The sequence below is a fragment of the Oncorhynchus gorbuscha genome, linkage group LG10 (assembly GCF_021184085.1).
Source record: "Oncorhynchus gorbuscha isolate QuinsamMale2020 ecotype Even-year linkage group LG10, OgorEven_v1.0, whole genome shotgun sequence".
NCBI classification, from domain to species: domain Eukaryota; kingdom Metazoa; phylum Chordata; class Actinopteri; order Salmoniformes; family Salmonidae; genus Oncorhynchus; species Oncorhynchus gorbuscha.
Genome location: NC_060182.1, coordinates 56,507,990 through 56,532,206, shown reverse-complemented (window position 1 = coordinate 56,532,206; position 24,217 = coordinate 56,507,990). Strand labels below are relative to the sequence as shown.

Here is a 24,217-nt window from a genome sequence, read left to right as displayed (position 1 = left end):
TGACAAGGCTGGTGAAACACTAGAATGCAAGCTGAGAGGTGGAGGGAGAGCGATCAAGGCATTGAGAGAAACCCAACGTGGGGGGAGGGAGGGACACAAATAGAAAGGAGGAATGTGAGAAAAGGAGAGCGAGAGAAAAATACGAAGTGACCAGCCGCATAACGAGCGAGGTTGGGTGAGGGGTGGCACCTGCTGTAAATAGTGAGGGAGAGAGACAGAGAGAGGGAGTAAAAAGAGAGAGAGAGAGACTATAGGAAAGAAGAGGTGAATAATTAGGGAGATATGTCCCCTACAGAGAGCAGCTACAGACAGTCAACCCAGAGAGCTTAGAGACAGTGATTTACTTTGCGGTGACATCATGGAGACCGCAGCTATTTTTATTAGCCGGTAAAAGTGCCAGATCAGCTCCACACTACACCACCTGTTCAATCCAAGCCAGTCGCAAAAACCCTTGGGAAAAAGTCAAACACAGAAAATGATTGGGAGTTGAAAGGAGCAATGTGACGCTGTGCATGTACGTGCTACTGTTTGGGAAATGTTCAACGAGACAAGCCAAGTTTGGAGTCTCGGTTCTTCCACAGCCTTCGCTTCCTGGTGCATGTGGTTTTTACATACGTGGTATATCTGTATACGTAGGGTTTGAATTATACATTGACTCAAATTATTCACATACTATTTTCATACGTGAAGAGCGCCTATTTCAACTCAGTCCCTCCAGTTCTTTTGTGTTAGCAGCAGGCCGGGAAGAGGTAACTTCACCCTATGCGTGACTTACACACTTTTGGGAACGGGTATATAATATAAGGCCTACCTGTCGAAGAGGCCTCATGAACCACGGCTTACTCCTCACTCCCCCTCCTTATAAATGTAAGTGGGGTTGGGTGGGGGAAGGTAGGGGTGGGGTTATTCCTGGCCCCCTGCCCTAGTCATCTTATGTGCCAGTCACATGCCGTCTGACTCTGACCCCTGAAAACGATCAGTGGTAACCGGAGTTCTTCATACAACTCCCAGTCGATGATGTCACCTCCCTGGACAGTGATTGGCAACTTTAAAAAGACTGGTAGGAAGAGAAAATGTGTGGTGAAGTTAAACAAACTTCATAGCAAGATAATAAACAAGGTAAAGACAGACATGGACAGTATTGATCTACGATGTGGAAAATCTCAAATCTGAACAAACATTTATCGACGGGCCTGTTTGTTTAATTCAACTATATTTTATTTCAGACATTTATTTATTTTTACCTCTAAATGGTGTAAATTTGACCAATTGTATAATGCGTTCTGTAGTGTAAACCTTTCTATGCATTGGCACATGTCTGCAGGTTTCAATCCCAAATTATATAACTGTCCCCTTTTTATCCTAAGATCCAATTTGTGACAACAAGAGGAGAAAGACAGACTGACAAGGATCAATATTGTCTGTCAATGCGAGCAGGCCTTTTGTATTGAGAGGCAGGTGTGTGGGTGTGTGTGGGGGTGACATTGTAGTGGAGAGAAAGCTGAGGGTATGTAGCAGTGATAAACCAATGCTCTCATTAACCTGAGGTACAATGGATTAATATATGAAAGGTAGTCTGAGAAGTCTGCCTCATAGATCAATATAAACCACGTTCACTGTTCAATCCCACTAATGAGGGCCATTCGTAATTGTAAGTGTGTGTGTGTGTGTGTGTGTGTGTGTGTGTGTGTGTGTGTGTGTGTGTGTGTGTGTGTGTGTGTGTGTGTGTGTGTGTGTGTGTGTGTGTGTGTGTGTGTGTGTGTGTGTGTGTGTGTGTGTGTGTGTGTGTGTGTGTGTGCGTGAGTGCGTGCGTGCGCGTGCGCGTGCGTGTGTGTGTGACTGTGTGTGTGGTGGAATTGAAAGGGTCGCTCCTAGTCGTCTCTCATATGGGACGCACAAGCTGCAAGCGCTGCTGGTCATGTTCTGTCCATTGCGACAAAGAGGCCATCTTGTGGTCGGGACATCGATTTACTGTCATTCCACAACTCAGTCAAACTTTTGGTTGGTTCAGCATCACATTTTTATCAGAAGCTGGGAGTCAAATTAAATAAATAATGCCTAGCCAACTAAAAATAATAAATAAATAAAAAATCTGTTAATCTAATCTGTGTTCCCCAATATAGCTTAAATATTCCTCTGAATTGAGGGATATTTTTGTCTGTAATAAAGCCCTTTTGTGGGGAAAAAGTCATTCTGACTGATGCTAATTGGCGTCTATTTCGTATTTTTTATTTCATTTCCATGATTGCAGAACATTTTCTGAATGTGATGGCTTCATATTCACGAAATAGCCTATAGGCCTACAACAAGTTAGGATATAGGCTACCATTTGTCCCATCTCTCATTTAATTGGACCCACTTCACTGTAGTAAATCGATAAGCCTTTTCAAGTATTTTGCTCTATGCGATCCGATCCGAAGCACAGATTAACAGTAGAACAGACGGTTCACCTTTGACGTTTGAAGACTACGTCTGAATAGCCCACTGTAAATGTCACATTTCTCAAGTAGACAATATTTCATTAATAAACATAATACATGCAATGAGTGTACAAAATATTAGGAACACCTTCCTAATATTGAGGTGCACCCCTTTTGCCCTCACAACAGCCTCAATTCGTCGGAGAATGGACTGTGGAAAGTATTCCACAGGGATGCTGGACCATGTTGACGATAATGTTTCACACAGTTGTGTCAAGTTGGCTGGATGCCCTTTGGGTGGTGGACCATTCTTGATATATACAGGAAATTGTTTTTTGCCGTTCTTGACTCAAACCGGTGCACCTGCCACCTACTACCATGCCCTGTTCAAAGGCTCTTATATATTTTGTCTTGTCCATTCACCCTATGAGTGGCACACATACACAATCCATGTTGCAATTGTCTCAATGCTTAACATCCTTTTTTAACCTGTATCCTCCCCTTCATTGATGGATTGAACAAGTGACATCTATATGGGACCATAGCTTTCACCTGTAGCCTATTCAGCTGGTCAGTCTATGTCATGGAAAGAGCCTGTGTTCCTAGGGTTTTGTACACTCAGTGTACATCATAAACATTGCAGAATCAATTCCTCACCTTTCCTGGCCATGATGAGTTCATATTCCCGAAGAAGCCATACATCCATGTGCATCTCTCATTTAATTGTGCCTATTATAATTTCAATGTTGTTCTCTATGCATGCGAAATGAGCGCAGTTTATAACATACAGTAGAATTGAACAGGTGAAGAGACAGTTGATATTTTGCATTGAAGTGTGTAGGCTACTGTAAGCAGGCCTAGCCTACTGTAGTTAAAAGAAAATCTGAGTAGGCAATGTTTCAGAATTCACAGGCAGTGCAGGGGGGAGTCAAATCAAGACAAACAGACACCTTAGAAATGCGGGCCTACCTACCCAAGGTAGGTAGTTTGAGTCCTTGCATGGGATGGGGCGGTTTACTCACCTCTGTGGCAGTGGCAGTGTTTCTTTTGTTGTTGTTGTTTGTTGGTCTGTTGCCGGTGTTGTTTTGTGCTGAAATAAATTTAAAAAACGCCGATTTGAATTAACGTTCAAAAAATATGAAGGCTATCTGTTGCTATAGTTATGCTGCCATATAGCCAGTGTTGTTATAGCCAGTGTTGCTATAACAAATAACTCTGCCTCCTGCCTCTCAATAGCCAATGTTTGCTATTGACTGCCTGTCAGTGTCTTGCATGCAGTAATAACTAAATAGCTGCATGTAGGCTAACTCCCCTCCTGAAAAAAGACAAATAAATTGCTAGACTGCCTGTTGTGTCGTGCCTATGTTTGCAATAGATTACTGTTAAACAGACAAAGAACTAAGTTTGTTCAAGCTGTGTTTCTTGTTCAAGCGGCAGCGGAGTCACAGATTGAGCACTGAGCAGTAGGGGAAAGGACTCGAAAGGGGGAAGCGGTAACGGATCCTGCTGCACAAGTACAGAAATCTCCATATCATTAGTCCAGAAAATACCTGTTCCAGAAAATACGGAACCGCAGCCACTCTGTTGTTTTTATTTCTATTTTATTGCTATAATGTGATCATTTTATTTCTATTTTATTGCTATAATGTGATCACATGGTGGCATATGCATATTAATCCTAATATTTGTTTTATTGCACTCACAATATATATGAACTTGTATGAGAGAGAGAGAGAGAGAGAGAGAGAGAGAGAGAGAGAGAGAGAGAGAGAGAGAGAGAGAGAGAGAGAGAGAGAGAGAGAGAGAGAGAGAGAGAGAGTTTGTATGTATGTGTCCAATCTCTTTAAGCAATAAAGGCTACAATTAAAATAAAAAAATGTAACAACAAAATGACTACATCGGGCTACATCACAACATGCGTATGTATTAATAACATGCGTATGTATTATATGCAGAGATGTTGCTACACACTGTTGATGGCGCAACAGAGCAGCTTGTGAACAGACAGGTGTATTGGTCCAGGGTCCTCCGGGTTAGGGTTTGGCAGGGGTAAATAAGAATTTGTTCTTAACTGACTTGCCTAGTTAAATAAAGGTTAAATAAATGAATAAAATACATTAACAGGGATAGAAATGTCCCTGTTGATTTGAGGGACTCGCCAAAAGTAGTTGTTTTTCATGTTGTCATGTGTTCAGAGTGATCTCTACTGGCGTAATATGGGACTGCTGGTTAATTCCTGGGTATTTTGCATTCTCAGCTTAGTTATTTTTATATATTTTTTATATACTGTATAACTTATTGTAAGTTGCAAACCTCTAAAGTGCTATACTCGTTATTTATGTTAGCGTGTTTCGTGATGGTTTAATTGGACTTTTGTCCAGTAACTGGACATTTCGCATTTCACCTCAGTTAGCTATGCTAGCTCCGTCCATTGGTTAAATATGGTTATGCTATAGCTATGCTCACATTAGCATTGGTTTCGTGAAAAGTGACATGATTTCATTTTATCTTGATACCCAGGTTCTGTAAAAACTGCAGTCGCCAAGTATTCACCAAGACACAGCACCATGTTTGTTTGTGTGTGTTTGTGTCTTTTCCAGGTATGTCACGCAGGTATTTTAATGCAGCGATTCTCAACTGGTGGGTCACGACGCAAATTTGGGAGGTTTTGAGTGGGTCTCGGGTGTCTGAGTGATTAAAAGAAAAATACAATTATAATGATTTATTTATTTTTGATGAAAAAAAATACTCCAGTCTGAACTTAAATGACTTAAACCAGGTAGAATGGCTGTATAAATGATAATGAACTTTATTTTATTTTATTTATTTTATAACTGAATCTCTGGTTTTCAACATAGAGCTATTTAGAAGCACTATTTCGTTGATTGTGTGGTCTCAAGTGAGTGAGTTTATTAACATTCTTCATCAAGAATATGGACAAAATTGTATTGTTGACAATGAAAGAGGTGGGAATGTTGTTCCCTTGTCAAACCGCGAACGTACTTCAGACTTTTTATTATATCATACGTTTATTATTGTATCTCATAGGACTGCATGTTTTAGTTTACTTCGCCATTTATGGAGATCCTATTATAAGAACTGCAGTCACCAAGTACTCAACAACACACTGTCTGTGTGTGTGTCTTTTACCAGCAATTAAAGATACCAAGTGTGAGAAACAAAGCGCTCCTCTGTCAGCCTCCTTCCATTTGAGAAAAGATAAAGAGATCCGTTTGGAAGACTTTACAGTGGTGATACGCAGGGTTAGAAAAAGAGGAGGAAATGTTATCTGAACCGCCTGAAGAAAGGAAGAGAGATGAATGATGAACCTGGGATGATAAAATGAGGGTTTGAAATATAATGCAAACAATGCTGGAGTTTTTAGGAATGATGACGTTTGAGTGTTACATTCTAAGTGAATCCAACCATGTACAGAAGCAGTGACTCAAGAGAGGCATGGAAGATATGCATTTTAAAATGAGTGAACTCGCTATCAAGCAAATAAAATTGATAGACAACCGGTATAAGCATGCTATAACAAAACAATATTATTTTATTCAACTCAATTTTGCTAAATAAAACTGTACAGGATATTCCATTCAGTGTATTGAGTTCATACAGAACGGGAATTACAGTCACAACAATGACATAACTAAACATTAACATGAATATTTATAAAAACCAAGGATAAGAAATGACAAGATACCTCTTTGAGATCCCTCCAAATTAAATGTTTACAGTGGGGCAAAAAAGTACAGTGGGGAAAAAAAGTATTTAGACAGCCACAAATTGTGCAAGTTCTTCCACTTAAAAAGATGAGAGAGGCCTGTAATTTTCATCATAGGTACACTTCAACTATGACAGACAAAATGAGAAAAAAAATCCAGAAAATCACATTGTAGGATTTTTTATGAATTTATTTGCAAATTATGGTGGAAAATAAGTTTTTGGTCAATAACAAAAGTTTATCTCAATACTTTGTTATATACCCTTTGTTGGCAATGACAGAGGTCAAATGTTTTCTGTAAGTCTTCACAAGGTTTTCACACACTGTTGCTGGTATTTTGGCCCATTCCTCCATGCATATCTTCTCTAGAGTAGTGATGTTTTGGGGCTGTTGCTGGGCAACACGGACTTTCAACTGTATATTCAACTACTGTGGTCAACTACATTAGAGTATATTAATGATTATGTACAGTACATAAACAGATGTTAACTCATGACTTGAGTGTGTTCACGTGTGTGTCAAAGTGAAACCCATTCCACCATGACACATGGTTGTGTCCATCATGACTGTAACGTGTGCGCTGGGAGTCGGGAAGCAAGTTCAGGGAGTGAATGAATGAAACGTAACAAGAACCACGAACAACGCACAGACATGAAACAGAAACAGAAACAATGAGGTGATGGAGTCCAGGTGAGTGTCATTCAGCGCAGATGCGCGTAACGATGCTGACAGGTGTGCACCATAACGAGCAGCCTGGTGACCGAGAGGCCCGGAGAGGGAGCACAAGTGACAATGACACATTGTTGTGATTGAACAGGAGTTTGATTTCCCTAAAGACTCAGGTGTTGCTCCAGGACAGAGGAGGCTGTTCTACCCACAGGGACACTGACGAGTCGAGCCGAAACCGAAACCCTGGGTAGAGGGGTTCAGTGCATGCGGCGTAGAATGTGTACAGGCGGGTGAGTGTTTTGGATGAGACATTGTAGAAGGAAAGAGTGCCGGCCACCCTGTCCAGATACACTCCTACTCTGTTAGAGTGGGAGAAGGAGGCAGGTATCCTAGTGGTCGTATTATTGCGATGGGCATAACAGTTTTTATGCAAATAGAATAGAATCCATGACTTGTCATTGCGTCCGAGACTTGAATCGTGACCTCCCTGCCTCCTGCTTATTCCATTTACATTCCATTTACATACATTTACATTTAAGTCATTTAGCAGACGCTCTTATCCAGAGCGACTTACAAATTGGTGCATTCACCTTATGACATCCAGTAGAACAGTCACTTTACAATAGTGCATCTAAATCTTAAAGGGGGGGGGGTGAGAAGGATTACTTATCCTATCCTAGGTATTCCTTAAAGAGGTGGGGTTTCAGGTGTCTCCGGAAGGTGGTGATTGACTCCGCTGTCCTGGCGTCGTGAGGGAGTTTGTTCCACCATTGGGGGGCCAGAGCAGCGAACAGTTTTGACTGGGCTGAGCGGGAACTGTACTTCCTCAGTGGTAGGGAGGCGAGCAGGCCAGAGGTGGATGAACGCAGTGCCCTTGTTTGGGTGTAGGGCCTGATCAGAGCCTGGAGGTACTGAGGTGCCGTTCCCCTCACAGCTCCGTAGGCAAGCATCATGGTCTTGTAGCGGATGCGAGCTTCAACTGGAAGCCAGTGGAGAGAGCGGAGGAGCGGGGTGACGTGAGAGAATTTGGGAAGGTTGAACACCAGACGGGCTGCGGCGTTCTGGATGAGTTGTAGGGGTTTAATGGCACAGGCAGGGAGCCCAGCCAACAGCGAGTTGCAGTAATCCAGACGGGAGATGACAAGTGCCTGGATTAGGACCTGCGCCGCTTCCTGTGTGAGGCAGGGTCGTACTCTGCGGATGTTGTAGAGCATGAACCTACAGGAACGGGCCACCGCCTTGATGTTAGTTGAGAATGACAGGGTGTTGTCCAGGATCACGCCATGGTTCTTAGCGCTCTGGGAGGAGGACACAATGGAGTTGTCAACCGTGATTGCGAGATCATGGAACGGGCAGTCCTTCCCCGGGAGGAAGAGCAGCTCAGTCTTGCCGAGGTTCAGCTTGAGGTGGTGATCCGTCATCCACACTGATATGTCTGCCAGACATGCAGAGATGCGATTCGCCACCTGGTCATCAGAAGGGGGAAAGGAGAAGATTAATTTTGTGTCGTCTGCATATCAATAATAGGAGAGACCATGTGAGGTTATGACAGAGCCAAGTGACTTGGTGTATAGCGAGAATAGGAGAGGGCCTAGAACAGAGCCCTGGGGGACACCAGTGGTGAGAGCGCGTGGTGAGGAGACAGATTCTCGCCACGCCACCTGGTAGGAGCGACCTGTCAGGTAGGACGCAATCCAAGCGTGGGCCGCGCCGGAGATGCCCAACTCGGAGAGGGTGGAGAGGAGGATCTGATGGTTCACAGTATCAAAGGCAGCCGATAGGTCTAGAAGGATGAGAGCAGAGGAGAGAGAGTTAGCTTTAGCAGTGCGGAGCGCCTCCGTGATACAGAGAAGAGCAGTCTCAGTTGAATGACTAGTCTTGAAACCTGACTGATTTGGATCAAGAAGGTCATTCAGAGAGAGATAGCGGGAGAGCTGGCCAAGGACGGCACGTTCAAGATTCCTTTATATGTCATTCCTATCTCAGCCCCATCCCTCCACTCTACCTGCCAGTAACAGCGCACAGACAGCTCCTCTTTACACAGCACCTGTGGCTCTATCCGAAATATATCTGGGTGATCAGGATACTCCTCTTTCTCCCGTGGCACCTTTCTCTTCTCAGGCAGTGAGAGCAGTTTGTGTACTGTGCGTGTGTCCAGTGTGAGCTCACGGGCATCTGATGGGGGAGACCAAGGAACAATACATTTACAAATCATCATCATTATTATTTTTATTTGTTTTACTGTTAATGAAATAATATAATTTTTCTACTTACATCTCTTTTGCCCAGGTTTATCGGCCCTGCACTCTCCACGGTCCATACTATGGTAAAAACAGAAGAACAGCATGTGATTGACATAAGCATGCGCACACTCACGCACGCAACAGCCTATGTGGGCCTATACAGTGCTGTGTGCAAACTGAGCTTTTCGACGAAGAGGGAGAGAGGGTCAAAATATTATACATAGACGCTAACTGTATAATTCCGAGCATTGCTGGATATTCACATAAATAATCAACTTACTTGAGTTTGAAGTGTGGGTCCTTCAATCTAGCAGAGAGCAGTCTCTCTCTAGAGTCTCCTGGGCATTTGAAGATCAGGTCTAGCTCTCTCATGTGTGAGGGGTTTGACTTCAGCGCTGAGGCAAGAGAAGCACAGCCTTCCTCTTTGACTCCACAGAAGGACAACCTGCAGAGAGTTTAATATGATTTCAATGACACCACTACCCTCTGGCGGTGGACCAAGTGCCAGGAAGCTCTGTATTTCGCCCTTTTCCATGACACGGTTTCTTATTCCCAGAAATATTCCATATCTTTATGAAAGTCAACACATTATTTGATATCATTGATTTAAAGTTATTTGTTTGGGAACTATGAACATTCAGTTTAGCTGAACCGAAAAACACTGGGCTAATATAGTGCCCTAAAAGTCATGTGAAAGAATCGTGAAAAATTATGTTGAGCAAGCACAGCAAGACTTACCTCAGTATCTCAAGTTTACAGTGTGCATTCGCCAGTCCAGCAGAAAGCAGCTTCACTCCTGAATCATTGTTACTCAGTTCCAGCTCTCTCAGGTGTTGGGAATTAGAGCTGAGAGCTGGGGCCAGAGCCTCACAGCAGTTGGAGGTAAGTCTACACATATTCAACCTAAATAAATTATATAAATTGAATTGGAAAAGGAGACCCAAGCTGCAGAGCATGCCTTTGTCTCAACATGCTACCTTACAAAAGACAGTCATGTGAGCTCTCTAGTGTACTGAACCACACAATTTCATCAAATCATGTTGACACAGGTTTACGGCTCATGTACCCGGGGCGGCAGGGTAGCCTAGTGGTTAGAGCGTTGGACTAGTAACTGGAAGGTTGCGAGTTCAAATCCCCGAGCTGACAAGGTACAAATCTGTTGTTCTGCCCCTAAACAGGCAGTTAACCCACTGTTCCTAAGCCGTCATTGAAAATAAGAATTCGTTCTGCCTGGTAAAATAAAAAAAATGTTGGCACAGGCTTAAGGCTGGTTTATACTTGGTCTAACGACATGTCTGTAAACAATTCAAATGTGACAAGTTTTGCTGTCAAAACAATATTTAATTTATACTCCGGTGGAATGTCTGTAGACCGTTACTGCAACTGTCGGTTTCCTTGTCACACAGACATGAAAATAAGTTTCAAAGCTGGTATAGCTGTCCACATGTCTGTAGACAGTTGTGGCAGTGACATAAAGAAAATACTATTGTCGCCCGACATCAAATTTGTCATTGCCGTTATGAAAAAGTATAAACACAAGTATCTGCATGACATCAGAAGCCTTGTACTTCAAATAGCATACTTCCACTATTTTAACACCAAGAAACTCATCCATTTAAAACATATTTTGTATATGCAAGCCAGGCAACTAAAACAACTTTCTGAACTATGTCTTGGTTCATTGGTAGCTTGTTAGCTAGCTAGCTGACATTTTGACTCTAGCACATTTGTATTCATTATTACAGGAATAGACTCACAGCAAGATCATTATTTACAAGGTAATGGCGAGCCATTAGGATAACAGATGACATTAGAATGTTCATGATGTCGCTGTGACAGTTGCCTACAGACATGTCAACAGACGAACTGTAAACCTACCTTTACACTTACAGTAATTAATGCAGTTTTGCTTCTTATTCAGTTGATTATTTGCATTGATGATCAGAATTTAGGAGATCTGTGATAATTATCTACTCAGATGACAGGACCCTATATACAAATATCCAGTTTAGCGGTAATAAAGTACATTAGCACATTAGGATGACATTGTGGTCTATACACCCATGCAAATCTTGTGAGCAAATAACACTTGTTGAACCAGTTAGAGTTACTAACCTCAGTGTCTCCAGTTCACAGTGAGGATTCATCAGTCCTCTACTAGAGAGCAGCTTCACTCCTGAATCTTTCACGTCAGCTCTCTCGTGTATGAGGGGTTTGAGGTCAGAGTTCAGACCCGAGGACTACAGCATGTCTCTGTAAGTTTACATTGACTTAACCTGGACAAGATGCGTTAAAAAGACAATGATGAGGGTTTTGCTTTTGATGATGTAACACATGATAAATATCCCTGCTCATCAGATTTTAATCAGATAATTAAATATAATGTGCATACTTACAGGGCTGTTTTCACAACATTGACTACAGGCAGCAGGCTCAGAAGACATTCTTCTGATCCGATGTACTTCTTTAGGTCAAACATGTCCAGGACCTGTTCTGAAGTCAGCAAAACAAAGGCCAGAGCTGACCATTGTGCAAGTGAGAGTTATTTTCCACCTGAGCTCAGGTAGGTTTGGATCTCCTCCATTAGAGAATGGTCATTCAGTTCATTTAGACAGTGGAACAGATTTATGCATCTCTCTAGAGGGATTCTCCCTGATCTTCTCCTTGATGTACTTGACTGTCTCCTCATGACTCTTTGAGCTATTTCCTGACTGTGTCAGTAGGCTTCCTAAGAGTTCCAGAAGGAAGCGGAGGAACAGGTCAAGATGTCCATTTCAGATTTGTAAGGCCTTATTATCAACAGCACTCTTGTGGAAGACTGTTATCGTGTCTGTCTCGGAAATGAGTCCAATTTGACTCGTGCATTCACATTGTTGTTGTTGAATGAGAGAAAAACATATAGAGCAGCAAGAAACTCCTGAATGCTCCGATTGCACAAAACATCTTCTTCTGGACCAGTCCACTTTCCTCCCTAAATATCCCTGTGCGCACTCCTGAGTATACAGAAGTTTCAGTGACATCATTGCCACACTCTTCCAGGTCTGCCTCGTGGAAAATCAGGGTGCCCTTTTCCAGCTGTAGAAGAGCCAGTTTCCACAGTGCCAGAATGCTCTCTTTATCCTAGTGTGCATCTACCACATTTTTTTTCTCCACGATATTTAGCTATTTTCTGATTGGCTTGAAATACCAGGAAGTGTGCGTACATCTCTGGTATCTTTGCTCTCTTATCTGTATTCAAAATCTACTCAAGGACTGTAACACAAATCCAACAGAAGACTGATATGTGGCATATGATGTGGAGACTCCTAGATGTCTTTATGTGGGATATGATTCTGCTAGCCAGGCTCTCATCACTGAATCTCTTTCTGAAGTATTCCTCGTTCTGTGGTTCATTGAACCCTTGTAGTTTTAAACCAGAAATCTGTGTATAATGATGAGATGTTCATTGCTTACATGGAGCACTCCAAACAAAATGCTTTTTGTTGTTGTTGACAAAACTCGTAAATGATGGTTATGAAATAAACCCAAACTTGTTTCCCATAAGTATAGCAGGTTGTGAACTATTCAAACAATTTCCACTGCGGTAATGAGAATGGTAGGCTAAATTATTGTAATTAATATATGTATTAACAGATATTAATGTAACCAAATGGTGGTACATTTACTAGGCCTACTGGTGACATGTAACGAGGAATTTATTTTTAAAAGTGCGCTGTGCAACTGTCCTTTCCAATTCGAAAGAGGCTGAAACCAGAGATCAATATATAATGACGAGATGCTCATGTCTCAACCCTAACAATGGGAGTCGTCGCAAAGGCAAGCTTTGGTCTGCATAATATGACCATAAAAACGTATTGTATGTATTCTGGACAGATGTTGGCAAGAGTGAGCCCTCTCGCTTCGCCTCTTCCTCTCTGCTGAAACTATCACTGGAGAAAGCATCTGAGCGACCTCAACAGCACCCCTCTGCCTTACTAAATGTAGCACAAGTATCTGATCCTGTCTGGACAGAAATATGACATGCCATACTCTTCTTGTCCAGACAGCATCAGATACAGAGCACTGTTTCGCTTGATCGGATGCTTTATCTGAGATTGATGCTTCGTTCTGTCGGTGTGAGTCTCATGAAATAAATGATCAATATTTCATTTGGACTGGCAAGGAGGTACGGTAGGGCGGGCTAGGACCCCTAAGGCCTGACCATAACTAAAATCAAATTACATTTTATTTGTCAAATGCGCCGAATACAACAGGTTGTGTGTATTACAGTGAAATGCTGACTTACAAGCAGTTAACCAACAATACAGTTTTAAGAAAAAGAAGGGTTAAGTCAAAAATAGATACGGATCCAACGTGTGTATGTATGTATGTATGTATGTATGTATATATATATATACAGTTGAAGTCGGAAGTTTACATACACCTTAGCCAAATACATTTAAACTCAGTTTTTCACAATTCCTGACATTTAATCCAAGTACAAATTGCCTGTTTTAGGTCAGTTAGGATCACCACTTTATTTTAAGAATGTGAAATGTCAGAATAATAGTAGAGAGAATGATTTATTTCAGCTTTAATTTCTTTCATCACATTCCCAGTGGGTGAGGCTACCTGAAACATTTGACCCTGAAACGTTTGAAGTTAAACAATTTAAGGACGAGCTTGCAGCACGGGAGTTACCCACAGATTTTGACTCTCTCACCTATTTGACCATTAGCGTCGAAGGGCGATTGCGGGAACAACGGATAGAGAGGAAATTTGATTTCACTCGCACGTCCAGGGATTCCACCTCGCCTCCGAGTCATACCAGAAGTGCCTGACGGTCCTGTAGCTGAGAGCACCTGAGATTTCCCAACCTTCCTGTAGAGTCACCGAGGAGGGGGGAGGCACTGTTTCCCGAGCCCATGCAACTAGGCAGGGCTGGGCTGTCGCCAGCGGAAAGGCAACACCGGATCAGCACAAAGAGCTGTCTGTAATTGTGGGACTTTTGGTCATTTTGTGTCCTCGTGCCAGGTAAAAGACCAGGCTCACCGGTAGGAGCGAGTACTCTGGTGGGCCATATGGGGAACTTTTCTGCTTCCCTTACTCGCACCCCTATTCATGTCATTCTGCTGTGGGGAAACCAGTCCAAATCTCTCTGGGTCCTCATTGACTCTGTGGCCGATGAGAGCTTTTTGGATGCCACACTGGCTTCCTAGCTGAACATTCCCACTCAGCCTCTCTCCATTCCTGTGGATGGTAGAGCATTGGACCGGCGCTCTATAGGTTGGGTCACCCATAACATCACTCCCACCAACCTACGGGTGTCAGGAAATCACAGTGAGACCATTCAGTTCCTTCTCATCAAGTCCCCCCAGATCACAGTGGTTTTGGGATTTTCCTGGCTCCAGCGACATAACCCACTCATCAACTGGTCTACGGGTGCCATAATGGGCTGGAATCCGTTCTACCACGCCCATTGTCTGAAGTCAGCGCAACCTTCCCCCGGGACGTCTTCCTGGGTCCTTGGAGATGGTTCTGGACCTCTCCGCCATTCCCCCAGAGTATGAGGACCTCCCGGAGGTGTTCAGCATGTCCCGGGCCACTTCCCTCCGTCGCACCGCCCCTATGACTGTGGGATTGACCTTATCCCTAGCATCATGCCGCCCATGGGGGTGTCTGTACTCGCTGTCGGGACCTGAAATCAAGACTATGGAGGACTACATTGGGGACTCCCTAGCTACTGGATTTATCCGTCCCTCTTCCTCTCCCGCTGGCACAGGGTTCTTCTTCGTGGAGAAGAAGGACAAGACCCTGCTCCCATGCATTGACTACCAGGGACTTAATGACATCATGGTTAAGAACCTATATCCGCTACCACTAATTTCCTCAGCCTTCGAGCTGCTCCAGGGGGCCACTGTGTTCCCCAAGCTGGATCTACGTAACGCCTGCCACCTAGAGTGGATATGAGAGGGGGATGAGTGGAAGACCGCCTTCAACACGGCCAGCGGCCACTACAAATACCTGGTCCATGCCCTTTGGCCTCACCAACACCCCTGCCTTGTTCCAGGCTCTGGTAAATGACGTTCTCCACAACATACTGAACCGGTTTGTCTTTGTCTACATTGATGACATTCTCGTCTTCTCCCGCTCCCCCCATGAACATGTGCTCCATCTCCAGCAGGTTCTCCAGCGCCTTCTGGAGAACCAGTTGTTTGTTAAGGCGGAAAAGTGTGAGTTCCATCGCTCCACCATTCCTTTTCTAGGCTACATCATCTCTGCTGGGAGCATCAAGATGGATCCAGAGAAGGTTAAAGCGGTGGTGGATTGGCCTCAGCCTAGGGTCCAGCTGCAATGCTTCCTGGGGTTCGCCAACATTTATCACCGCTTCATCCGGGGGTTACAGCACCCTGGCCTCCCCCTGTCTGCCCTCACCTCTACCAAGGTTCCGTTCATGTGGTCCTCGGCCGCATGAACGGAACCTTGGGTGTTCTGGGGCCTTAAACACTGCTTCACCACATCTCTGATCCTGGTTCATCCGGACCCTTCCCGTGGTGGAGGCTGATGCTTTGGATGTTGGGGTGGGGGCTGTTCTGTCCCAAAGTTCTGCCCTGGACCTTAAGCTGCATCCCTGCGCCTTCTTCTCCAACCGCCTCCCGCCACAAAGAGGAATTACGATGTGGGGAATCATGAGCTTCTCGCGGTGTAGCTGGCATTGGAGGAATGGAGGCACTGGCTCAAAGGGGCGGAACATCCATTCATTGTGTGGACCGACCACAAAAACCTGGAGTATCTCCGCAGCGCCAAGTGCCTCAACTCCAGGCAGGCGAGATGGGCCCTGCTGTTTACCCGGTTTAACTTTTCCCTCTCCTATCGGCCGGGGTCCAAGAACGTCAAGCCGGATGCCCTGTCTTGCCGCTATAACCCCACAGCTACCACCCCGGAGCCCGAGACCATCCTTCTCACCTCATGCCTAGCAACGGTACTCAGCTGGGGTATCGGGAAACAGGTCCAGGAGGTGCAGTGGTCCCAACCGACAACGCTTTTGGTGGCCTTTCATGGTTCCAGACATCACCGCCTTTGTCGCCGCATTAACGGTTTGTGCACAGAACAAGACCACTCGACAAGCTCCGGCTGGCCTCCTCCAGCCTCTGCCCATCCCTCATCGCTCCTGGTCTCACATCTCCCTGGACTTTGTCAAGGGTCTCCCCTGACCACTTTTCCAAGGCCACCCTCTTCATTCCTCTCCCCAAGTTACCCTCTACAAAGGAGACGGCCCAGCTAATGGTGCAGAACATCTTCTGGATCCATGGACTGCCCGTGGACATGGTCTCTGACCATGGCCCTCAGTTCTCGTTCCTGTTCTGGAAGGCATTCTGCACCCTCATTGGGTCGGCCAGCCTGTTCTCCGGGTTCCACCCCCAGTCTAACAGCCATTCGGAGCGAGGCAACAAGGACCTCGATACCACCCTGCGCAGCCTGGTCTCCGCCAACCCCACCACCTTGAGCCAGCAGCTGGTGTGGGTGGAATACACCCACAACACCTTTCCCTGCTCTGCCACAGGGTTATCACCATTTGAGTGTTCCCTGGGGTACCAGCCCCAACTCCTCCCTGAGCAGGAAGGGGAGGTCGGCATACCTTCTGCCCAGATGTTTGTTCGCAGCTGTCGTCGTACCTAGAGGAGAGCCCGGTCGGCCCTCCTCAAGACCACCTCCCGGTATCGACAACAAGCGGATTGCCATCGGACCCCGGCTCCCTGGTATCATCTTGGGCAGAAGGTATGGCTATCCACCCGGGATCTGCCCCTCCGGGTGGAATCCCACAAACTCTACCTCCGGGTTTATAGGCCCGTTCCCCATCTTCAAGATCATTAGCCCCTCTGCTGTTCGTCTTCTGTTGCCCCCGTACCCTTCGTATACATCCCATCTTTCATGTGTCCAGAGTCAAACCCATGTCTCACAGCCCTTTGTCTCCCATTTATACCTGTGTTCTCTGTTTGTCTGTTGCCAGTTCGTCTTGTTTGCTCAAGTCAACCAGCGTTCTGTGTCTCAGCTCCTGCTTTTCTCTCCCTCCTGGTTTTGACACTTGCCTGTCCTGACTCCGAGCCCACCTGCCTGACCACTCTGCCTGACCCTGAGCCTGCCTGCCGCCCGATACCGTTTCCCTTCCTCTGTTTTTTTTACCCCTGCCTGTCTATTTCCTGTCCCTGTTGGAATATTAAACTATTTATTCGATGTGGTCTGCATCTGTGTCTTACCTTCATACCTGATACGCTCAAAGGCACTTAAATATTTTGTATTGCCCATTCACCCTCTGAATGGCACACAAACACAATCCATGTCTCAATTGTCTCAAGGCTTAAAAAGCCCTCTAACCTGTCTCCCCCGCTTCATCTACACTGATTGAAATAGTAGATTTAACATCAATAAGGGATCATAGCTTTCACCTGGCCTCACCTGGTCAGTCTATATCATGGAAATAGCAGGAGTCCTGAAGGTTTTGTACACTCAGTGTATGTAGCCTAAGAAACAAGGGTCATGAAATTGACTACTTGCTAGTAACCGATAACATTCATACAGTGCCTTCAGAAAGTATTCATACCACTTGACTTTTTCCACATTTTGTTATGTTACAGCCTTACTCTAAAATTGACCCCCCCAAAAAAATGGCTTATCAATCTACCCACAATACCCTATAATGACAAAGAAAAAAATGTTTATAAATTTATAAAACATTTAAAACAGAAATGTACATAAGCATTCAGATCCTTTGCTATGAGGCTCAAAATTGAGCTCAGGTGCATCCTGTTTCCATTGATCATCCTTGAGATTGTTCTACAAATTGTTTGGAGTCCACCTGTGGTAAATTCAATTGATTGGACATGATTTGGAAAGGCACCCACCTGCCTATATAAGGTCCCACAGTTGACAGTGCATGTCAGAGCAAAAACCAAGCCATGGGGTCAAAGGAATTGTCCGTAGAGCTCCGAGACAGGATTATGTCGAGACACAGATCTGGGTAAGGGTACCAAAAATATATGTAGCATGAAGGTCCCCAAGAACACAGTGGCCTCTATCATTCATAAATGGGAGAAGTTTGGAATCATCAAGATTCTTCCTAGAGCTGGCCATCCGGACAAACTGAGCAATCGGGGTAGAAGGGCCTTGGTCAGAGAGGTGACAAAGAACCCGATGGTCACACTGAGCTCAATAATTCCACTGTGGAGATGGGAGAGCCTTCCAGAAGGACAACCATCTCTGCAGAACTCCACTAATTAGGCTTTTATGGTGAAGGGGCCAGATGGAAGCCACTCCTCAGTAAAAGGCTCATGCCAAAAGGCCGCTAAAGGACTCTAAGACCATGAGAAACAACATTCTCTGGTCTGATGAAACTAAGATTGAACTCTTTGGCCTGGATGCCAAGTGTCACATCTGGAGGAAACCTGGCAGCATCCCTCCGGTGAAGCATGGTGGTGGCAGCATCATGCTGTGGGGAAGTTTTTAAACTGCAGGGACTGAGAGACTAGTTAGGATGAAGGGAAAGATGAGCAAAGTGCAGAGAGATCCTTGATGAAAACTTCCTCCAGACATTCAGGACCTCTGGGGCGAAGGTTCACCTTCCAACAGGACAACGACCCTAAGCACACAACAAAGACAACGCAGGAGTGGCTTTGGGACAAGTCTCTGAATGTCCTTGAGTGACCAAGCCAGAGCCTGGACTTGAACCCAATTGAACATCTCTGGAGAAACCTGAAAATAGCTGTGCAGCGATGCTCCCTATCCAACCTGACAGAGATTGAGAGGATCTGCAGAGAAGAATGACAAAAACTCCCCAAATACAGGTACGCCAAGCTTGTAGCGTCATATCCAAGAAGAATCAAGGCTGTAATCGCTACCAAAGGTGCTTCAACAAAGTACTAATTAAAGGGTCTAAAAACTTATGTAAATGTGAGATTTCCATTTTTTATTTATATAAATAAGCAAACATTTCTAAAAACATGTTTTTGCTTTGTCATTATGGGGTATTGTGTGTAGATTGATTTTTATTTGATCAATTTTAGAATAAGGCTCTAACGTAACAACACATGGGAAAAGTCAAAGGGTCTGAATACTTTCCGAATGCACTGTATGCTGAAACTCACTTCAATAACACCTTTGACGACACAGTGGTAGCAATACATAGTTTCAACATCTTCAGAAGAGACAGGAATGCCAATGGCGGAAGTGCTTCCATTTATGTTTATAGTCATATTCCTGTAAGCTTAGAAAGTATTGCATGTCAAATGTTGTTGAAGTAATATGGCTACAGGTTCACCTGAAGCCCATTCTTGTGGGAAGCTGCTATAGACCATCAAGCGCTAACAGTCAGTATCTGGATATTATGTGTGAAATGCTTAATAATGTTTGTGATATCAACAGAGATGTATATTTTCTTGGTGACCTAAATATTGACTGGGTTTCATCAAGCTGCCCACTAAAGAAAAAGCTTCAAACTGTAACTAGTGCCTGCAACCTGGATCAGTTTATCAGTCAACCTACAAGGGTATTTACAAACAGCACAGGAATTAAATCCTCCACATACGGATATTGATGACATCTTTACTAATGCTGCCGAAATCTGTTCTTAAGCAGAATCCAAATCCATTGGGTGTAGTGATCATAATATAGTAGCCATACCTAGGAAACCCAAAGTTCCAAAGGCTGGGCCTAATCTAGTGTACAAGAGGTCAAACAATAAATTTTGTAGTTATTCCTGTGTTGAATATGTAAAGGATATTTGCTGGTCTGAGGTGTGTATCGAGGAGCAACCAGACGCTGCACTTGACACATTTGTGACACAAAAGCATGCACCCTTTATTAAGAAAATTACTGTAAAAAAACGGTTAAATCCAGTTGGATTGATAGGGAATTTAAAAAATGTATGTTTGAGAGGGATGAGGCAAAAGGATTGGCAAATAAGTGTGGCTGCACAGCCAATTGGCAAACACACTGTAAATTGAGAGATCACGTGACTATACTGAACCAAAAGAAGAAGAAACTGTACTATCAAAACAAAGTAAATTATAAATAATTAGAGTAAAAAGCTTTGGAGCACCTTAAATTAAATTTTGTGCAAAAAGGCGTACTCGGCTCCATCATTCATTCAATCAGATTGGCTCATTCATCACAAAACCCACTGATATTGTCAACTACTTTAACCCCTAGAGCCGATATCCTAGCCCATTCGGAAATCGAATTAGCATAATAAAAAAAATTGCCAGAAGAATCTGTCACTTTAAGGTAGAGATATGCTTTTTTGCATTCTCTTAGCCAGCTTAATGAGTTAGTCACCTGGAATGCACTTCAATTAACAGGTGTGCCTTGTTAAAAGTTATTTGTGGAATTTCTTTCCTTTTTAATGCATTTGAGCCAATCAGTTGTGTTTTGACAAGGTAGGGGTGGTATACAGAAAATAGCCCTATTTGGTAAAAGACCAAGTCCATATTATGCCAAGACCAGCTCAAATAAGCAAAGAGAAATTACGGTCCAACATTACTTTAAAAGACATGGAGGTCCGTCAATCCGAAAAATGTCAAGAACTTTGAAAGTTTCTTCAAGTGCAGTCACAAAAACCATCAAGCGCTATGATGAAACTGCAGAGGATAAGTTCATTAGAGTTAACTGCACCTTAGATTGCAGCCCAAATAAATGCTTCACAGAGTTCAAGTAACAGACACATCTCAACATCAACTGTTCAGAGGAGACTGTGTGAAATTGCTGCATGGTCAAATTGTTGCAGAGAAATCACTACTAAAGAACATAAATAAGAAGAAGAGACTTGCTTGGGCCAAGAAACACGAGCAGTGGACTAGTGGAAATCTGTTCTTTGGTCTGATGAGATTTTTGGTTCCAACCGCTGTGTCTTTATGAGACGCAGAGTAGGTCAACGGATGATTTCCACATGTGTGGTTCCCACTATGAGGCATATAGGAGGAGGTGTGATGGTGTGGGGGTGCTTTGCTGGTGACATTGTCATCACAATCCTTCAATCACACCAAACACCGGCTTCTCTGGCATTATCACTTAATTAGCAACAATATTGTAACAAAGTCAGCAAATAAATGTTAGAATATGAACCTTAGCACAACATATTTACATAAAATAATACCATAAATGTCATAACACAAAGAAAATAGTTCATAACTGGAATATAATCTTTTTCTAACTTAAACGATAGCACTTTCATAAAATACCTTGGGTTAACTGTAATATAATACATTTAACTCAACCATTTCAGAAAGATAGTAATTCATCAACCACTTTCATCCTCTTCGTCACTGTCCTCTGATTCACTGTACACCTCCTACATCAGTCCTAACCATCCCCAACCAACATTTGTATGGAAGTTTGAAATAAATCTTTCATATACTGTACAAACCAATACAGTGGGACAAATATGGAGACATCCTAAAAAGTGATTTACCTTTCAAGTGGAGTAGTCGGCTGTGTTCTCATCGGTTACTGTTGTTTACGCAATCCAAAAGCGGTACATTATAAATCGCAATCTGGGTCAGGTAGTCATGATTTGAATGCTTGATCTATTGCCAACATGACTAGCGAAGTTCTAAATTGTGATCTTAGTGTTAGGTTTTCACAATGCAATTCAGGGAAACATCCTTATTTTGGTGCACATAGAAAGGAGTCATGAGTCCAGGTGTGCTACGGCAAATTGTCTTCACGATAAACAAACATACAGTGCCTTCAGAAAGTATTCAGACCCCTTGACTTATTCCTCATTTTGTTGTACTATAGCCTGAATTCTAAATGCATTAAAAAATCTCACCCATCTACACACAATATCTGTCACGTTCGTTGTGCGGAGGAGACCAAAGCGCAGCGTAATGTGAATACATGATACTTTTAATAAAGACAGACACTAAACAAACTATACAAAATAACAAAACGACCATGACGCTATGAAATAAAAGTGCAAACACAGGCATCTAGACAGACAATAACCCACGAAATACCCAAAGAAGATGGCTGGCTAAATATGGTTCCCAATTAGAGACAACGATAAACAACTGCCTCTAATTGAGACCAATCTAGGCAACCATAGACATACATAAACACCTAGATAGTGGCCAACACCATAAACCTACAAAACCCCTAGACAGTACAAAACACATACATCACCCATGTCACATCCTGACCTAACCAAAACAATAAAGAAAACAAAGAATACTAAGGTCAGGGCGTGACAATAACCCATAGCGTCAAAGTGAAAACATGTTTTTAGAAATGTTTGCAAATTAAATACATAAATATCTCATTTACATGAGTATTTATACCCCAGAGTCATTACTTTGTGAAGCACCTTTGGCAGCAATTACAGTTGTGAGTCTTTCTGGGTAAGTCTAAGAGCTTTCCACACTTGGATTGTGCAACATTTGCCCATCATTCTTTTCAAAATTATTCCAACGCTGTCAAATTGGTTGTTGATCATTGCCAGACCACCATTTTCAGGACTTGCCATAGATTTCCAAGTAGATTTAAGTACAAACTGTAACCTGGCCACTCAGGAACATTCACTGTTGTAAAGTAGACGCTGGGAGTCGAGAAGCAGGTGGTAAGTTTAATATAACAAAGAACGATACAACATAGGAGTAGCGTCTTGACATGAAACATAGAAACACTACCACCTCAAAAAATAACCTAAGGGAGTGCCAGATAAAGGGGAGGCAATGCCAGGTGTGCCTCATGACGAAGCGCAGGTGCGCGTAATGATTGATGCCAGGTGCGAGTAATGATGGTTGCTAGGACCGGTGGTTAGTAAACCGGTGACTTTGAATGGAGCGAGAGTAGACGAGACAACTGTCTTCTTGGTAAGCAACTCCAGTGTAGATTTGGCCTTGTGCTTAAGGTTATTGTCCTGCTGAAAGGTAAATACATCTCCCAGTGTCTTCTGGAAAGCAGACTGAACCAGGTTTTCCTCTAGGATTTAGCCGTGCTTAGCAAAATTCAAAATTCTGTTTATTTTTTACCCTGAAACACTCCCCAGTCCTTAACTATTACAAGCATACATGATGCAGCCACCACTATTCTTGAAATATGGAGAGTGGTACTCAGTAATGTGTTGTAAAAAAAAAGTTATTTGCTTTGCCACATTTCTGTACAGGTTTCTTTCTTTTCACTCTGTTAATTTGGTTAGTATTGTTGTGTAACTACAATGTTCTTGATCCATCCTCAGTTTTCTCCTAACACAGCCATTAAACTTTGTAACGGTCACCATTGGCCTCATGGTGAAATCCCTGAGCCACTTCCTTCCACTCCGGCAACTTTGTAGTGACTGGGTGTATTGATACACCATCCAAAGTGGAATTAATAACTTCAGTACGCTCAAAGGGATATTCAATGTCTGCTTTTAAAAATGTACCCATCTACCAGTAGGTGCCCTTTGTGAGGTATTGGAAAAAGCCCATAGTCTTTATGGTTGAATCTGTGTTACAAGAGATGAGGTAGTCATTCAAAACTCATGGTAAACACTACTGGTCCATGCAACTTATTATGTGACTTGTTAAGAAACTCTTTAATCCTGAACTTATTTAGGCTTGCCATAACAAAGGGCCTTAATGTGTTCAACTTCATGTGTTTTAGCACCAGCAATACAAGTTCATCGGCAGAAGGTCATGGAGGAGGAAACCGAGGCAAAGGAGGAGTTGGTGGTGCTGCTAGACAGCATTCCAAGTCAGATTTCATGCGTTTTGCTCATATCTTTTCTTTATATGTAATAATAATTTTCTGCCAATTCAATCAGAGGAATTGGAAGCATTATGAAATATTTACTTTATGCAGCTGTCCCAAAACAATTGTGAATTAGATTTGTTTTTGTCATTGCTTGATCTTTTTTTCAAATGTAAGAAAATGTTGCAGATTTCAACTTCTAATTCGTGACTATGTAAACAAGTACAAATGTAATGAACAATGTTTTCAATATAACTGCAATACTTTTAACAGTAGGTAATAAGCTGTAGTCTTATAAACTGTGGTTATTACCAGGTCATTACCAGGTCTTTACTATGACCTGGAGGCTACATAATATAGCACATAATAGTGGTCAGAATTATGACCAGCTAGTCAGATAAAGATCACAATTATGACCAACTGGCCATATGGTGGTCAGAAAAAGATGTCATATT

The 24,217-nt window shown here is 43.2% G+C and overlaps 1 protein-coding gene across 1 annotated transcript; it reads right to left on the bottom strand.

Annotated features, from left to right (window-relative positions):
- Positions 1–942: 942 nt before the first annotated feature.
- On the bottom strand, positions 943–9,955 carry LOC124046911 (NACHT, LRR and PYD domains-containing protein 3-like). The gene is made up of 5 exons (XM_046367680.1): positions 9,798–9,955; positions 9,340–9,504; positions 9,091–9,137; positions 8,822–8,991; positions 943–966 (listed from the first exon to the last, which is right to left on the bottom strand). Exons 1-5 carry the CDS (start codon positions 9,953–9,955, stop codon positions 943–945), a joined length of 564 nt encoding a protein of 187 aa, XP_046223636.1.
- Between the last annotated feature and the right edge of the window lie 14,262 nt (positions 9,956–24,217).

What these genes read in the sequence shown, in the direction of transcription:
- LOC124046911 (XM_046367680.1), bottom strand. Translation starts at nt 9,955, where the DNA reads ATGTGTAGACTTACCTCCAACTGCTGTGAGGCTCTGGCCCCAGCTCTC. An exon ending in GACCCACACTTCAAACTCAA is followed by an intron (nt 9,138 to 9,339) that starts GTAAGTTGATTA and finishes TTTTTACCATAG; the next exon opens with TATGGACCGTGGAGAGTGCA. An exon ending in CTGTGCGCTGTTACTGGCAG is followed by an intron (nt 967 to 8,821) that starts GTAGAGTGGAGG and finishes GATCGTTTTCAG; the next exon opens with GGGTCAGAGTCAGACGGCAT.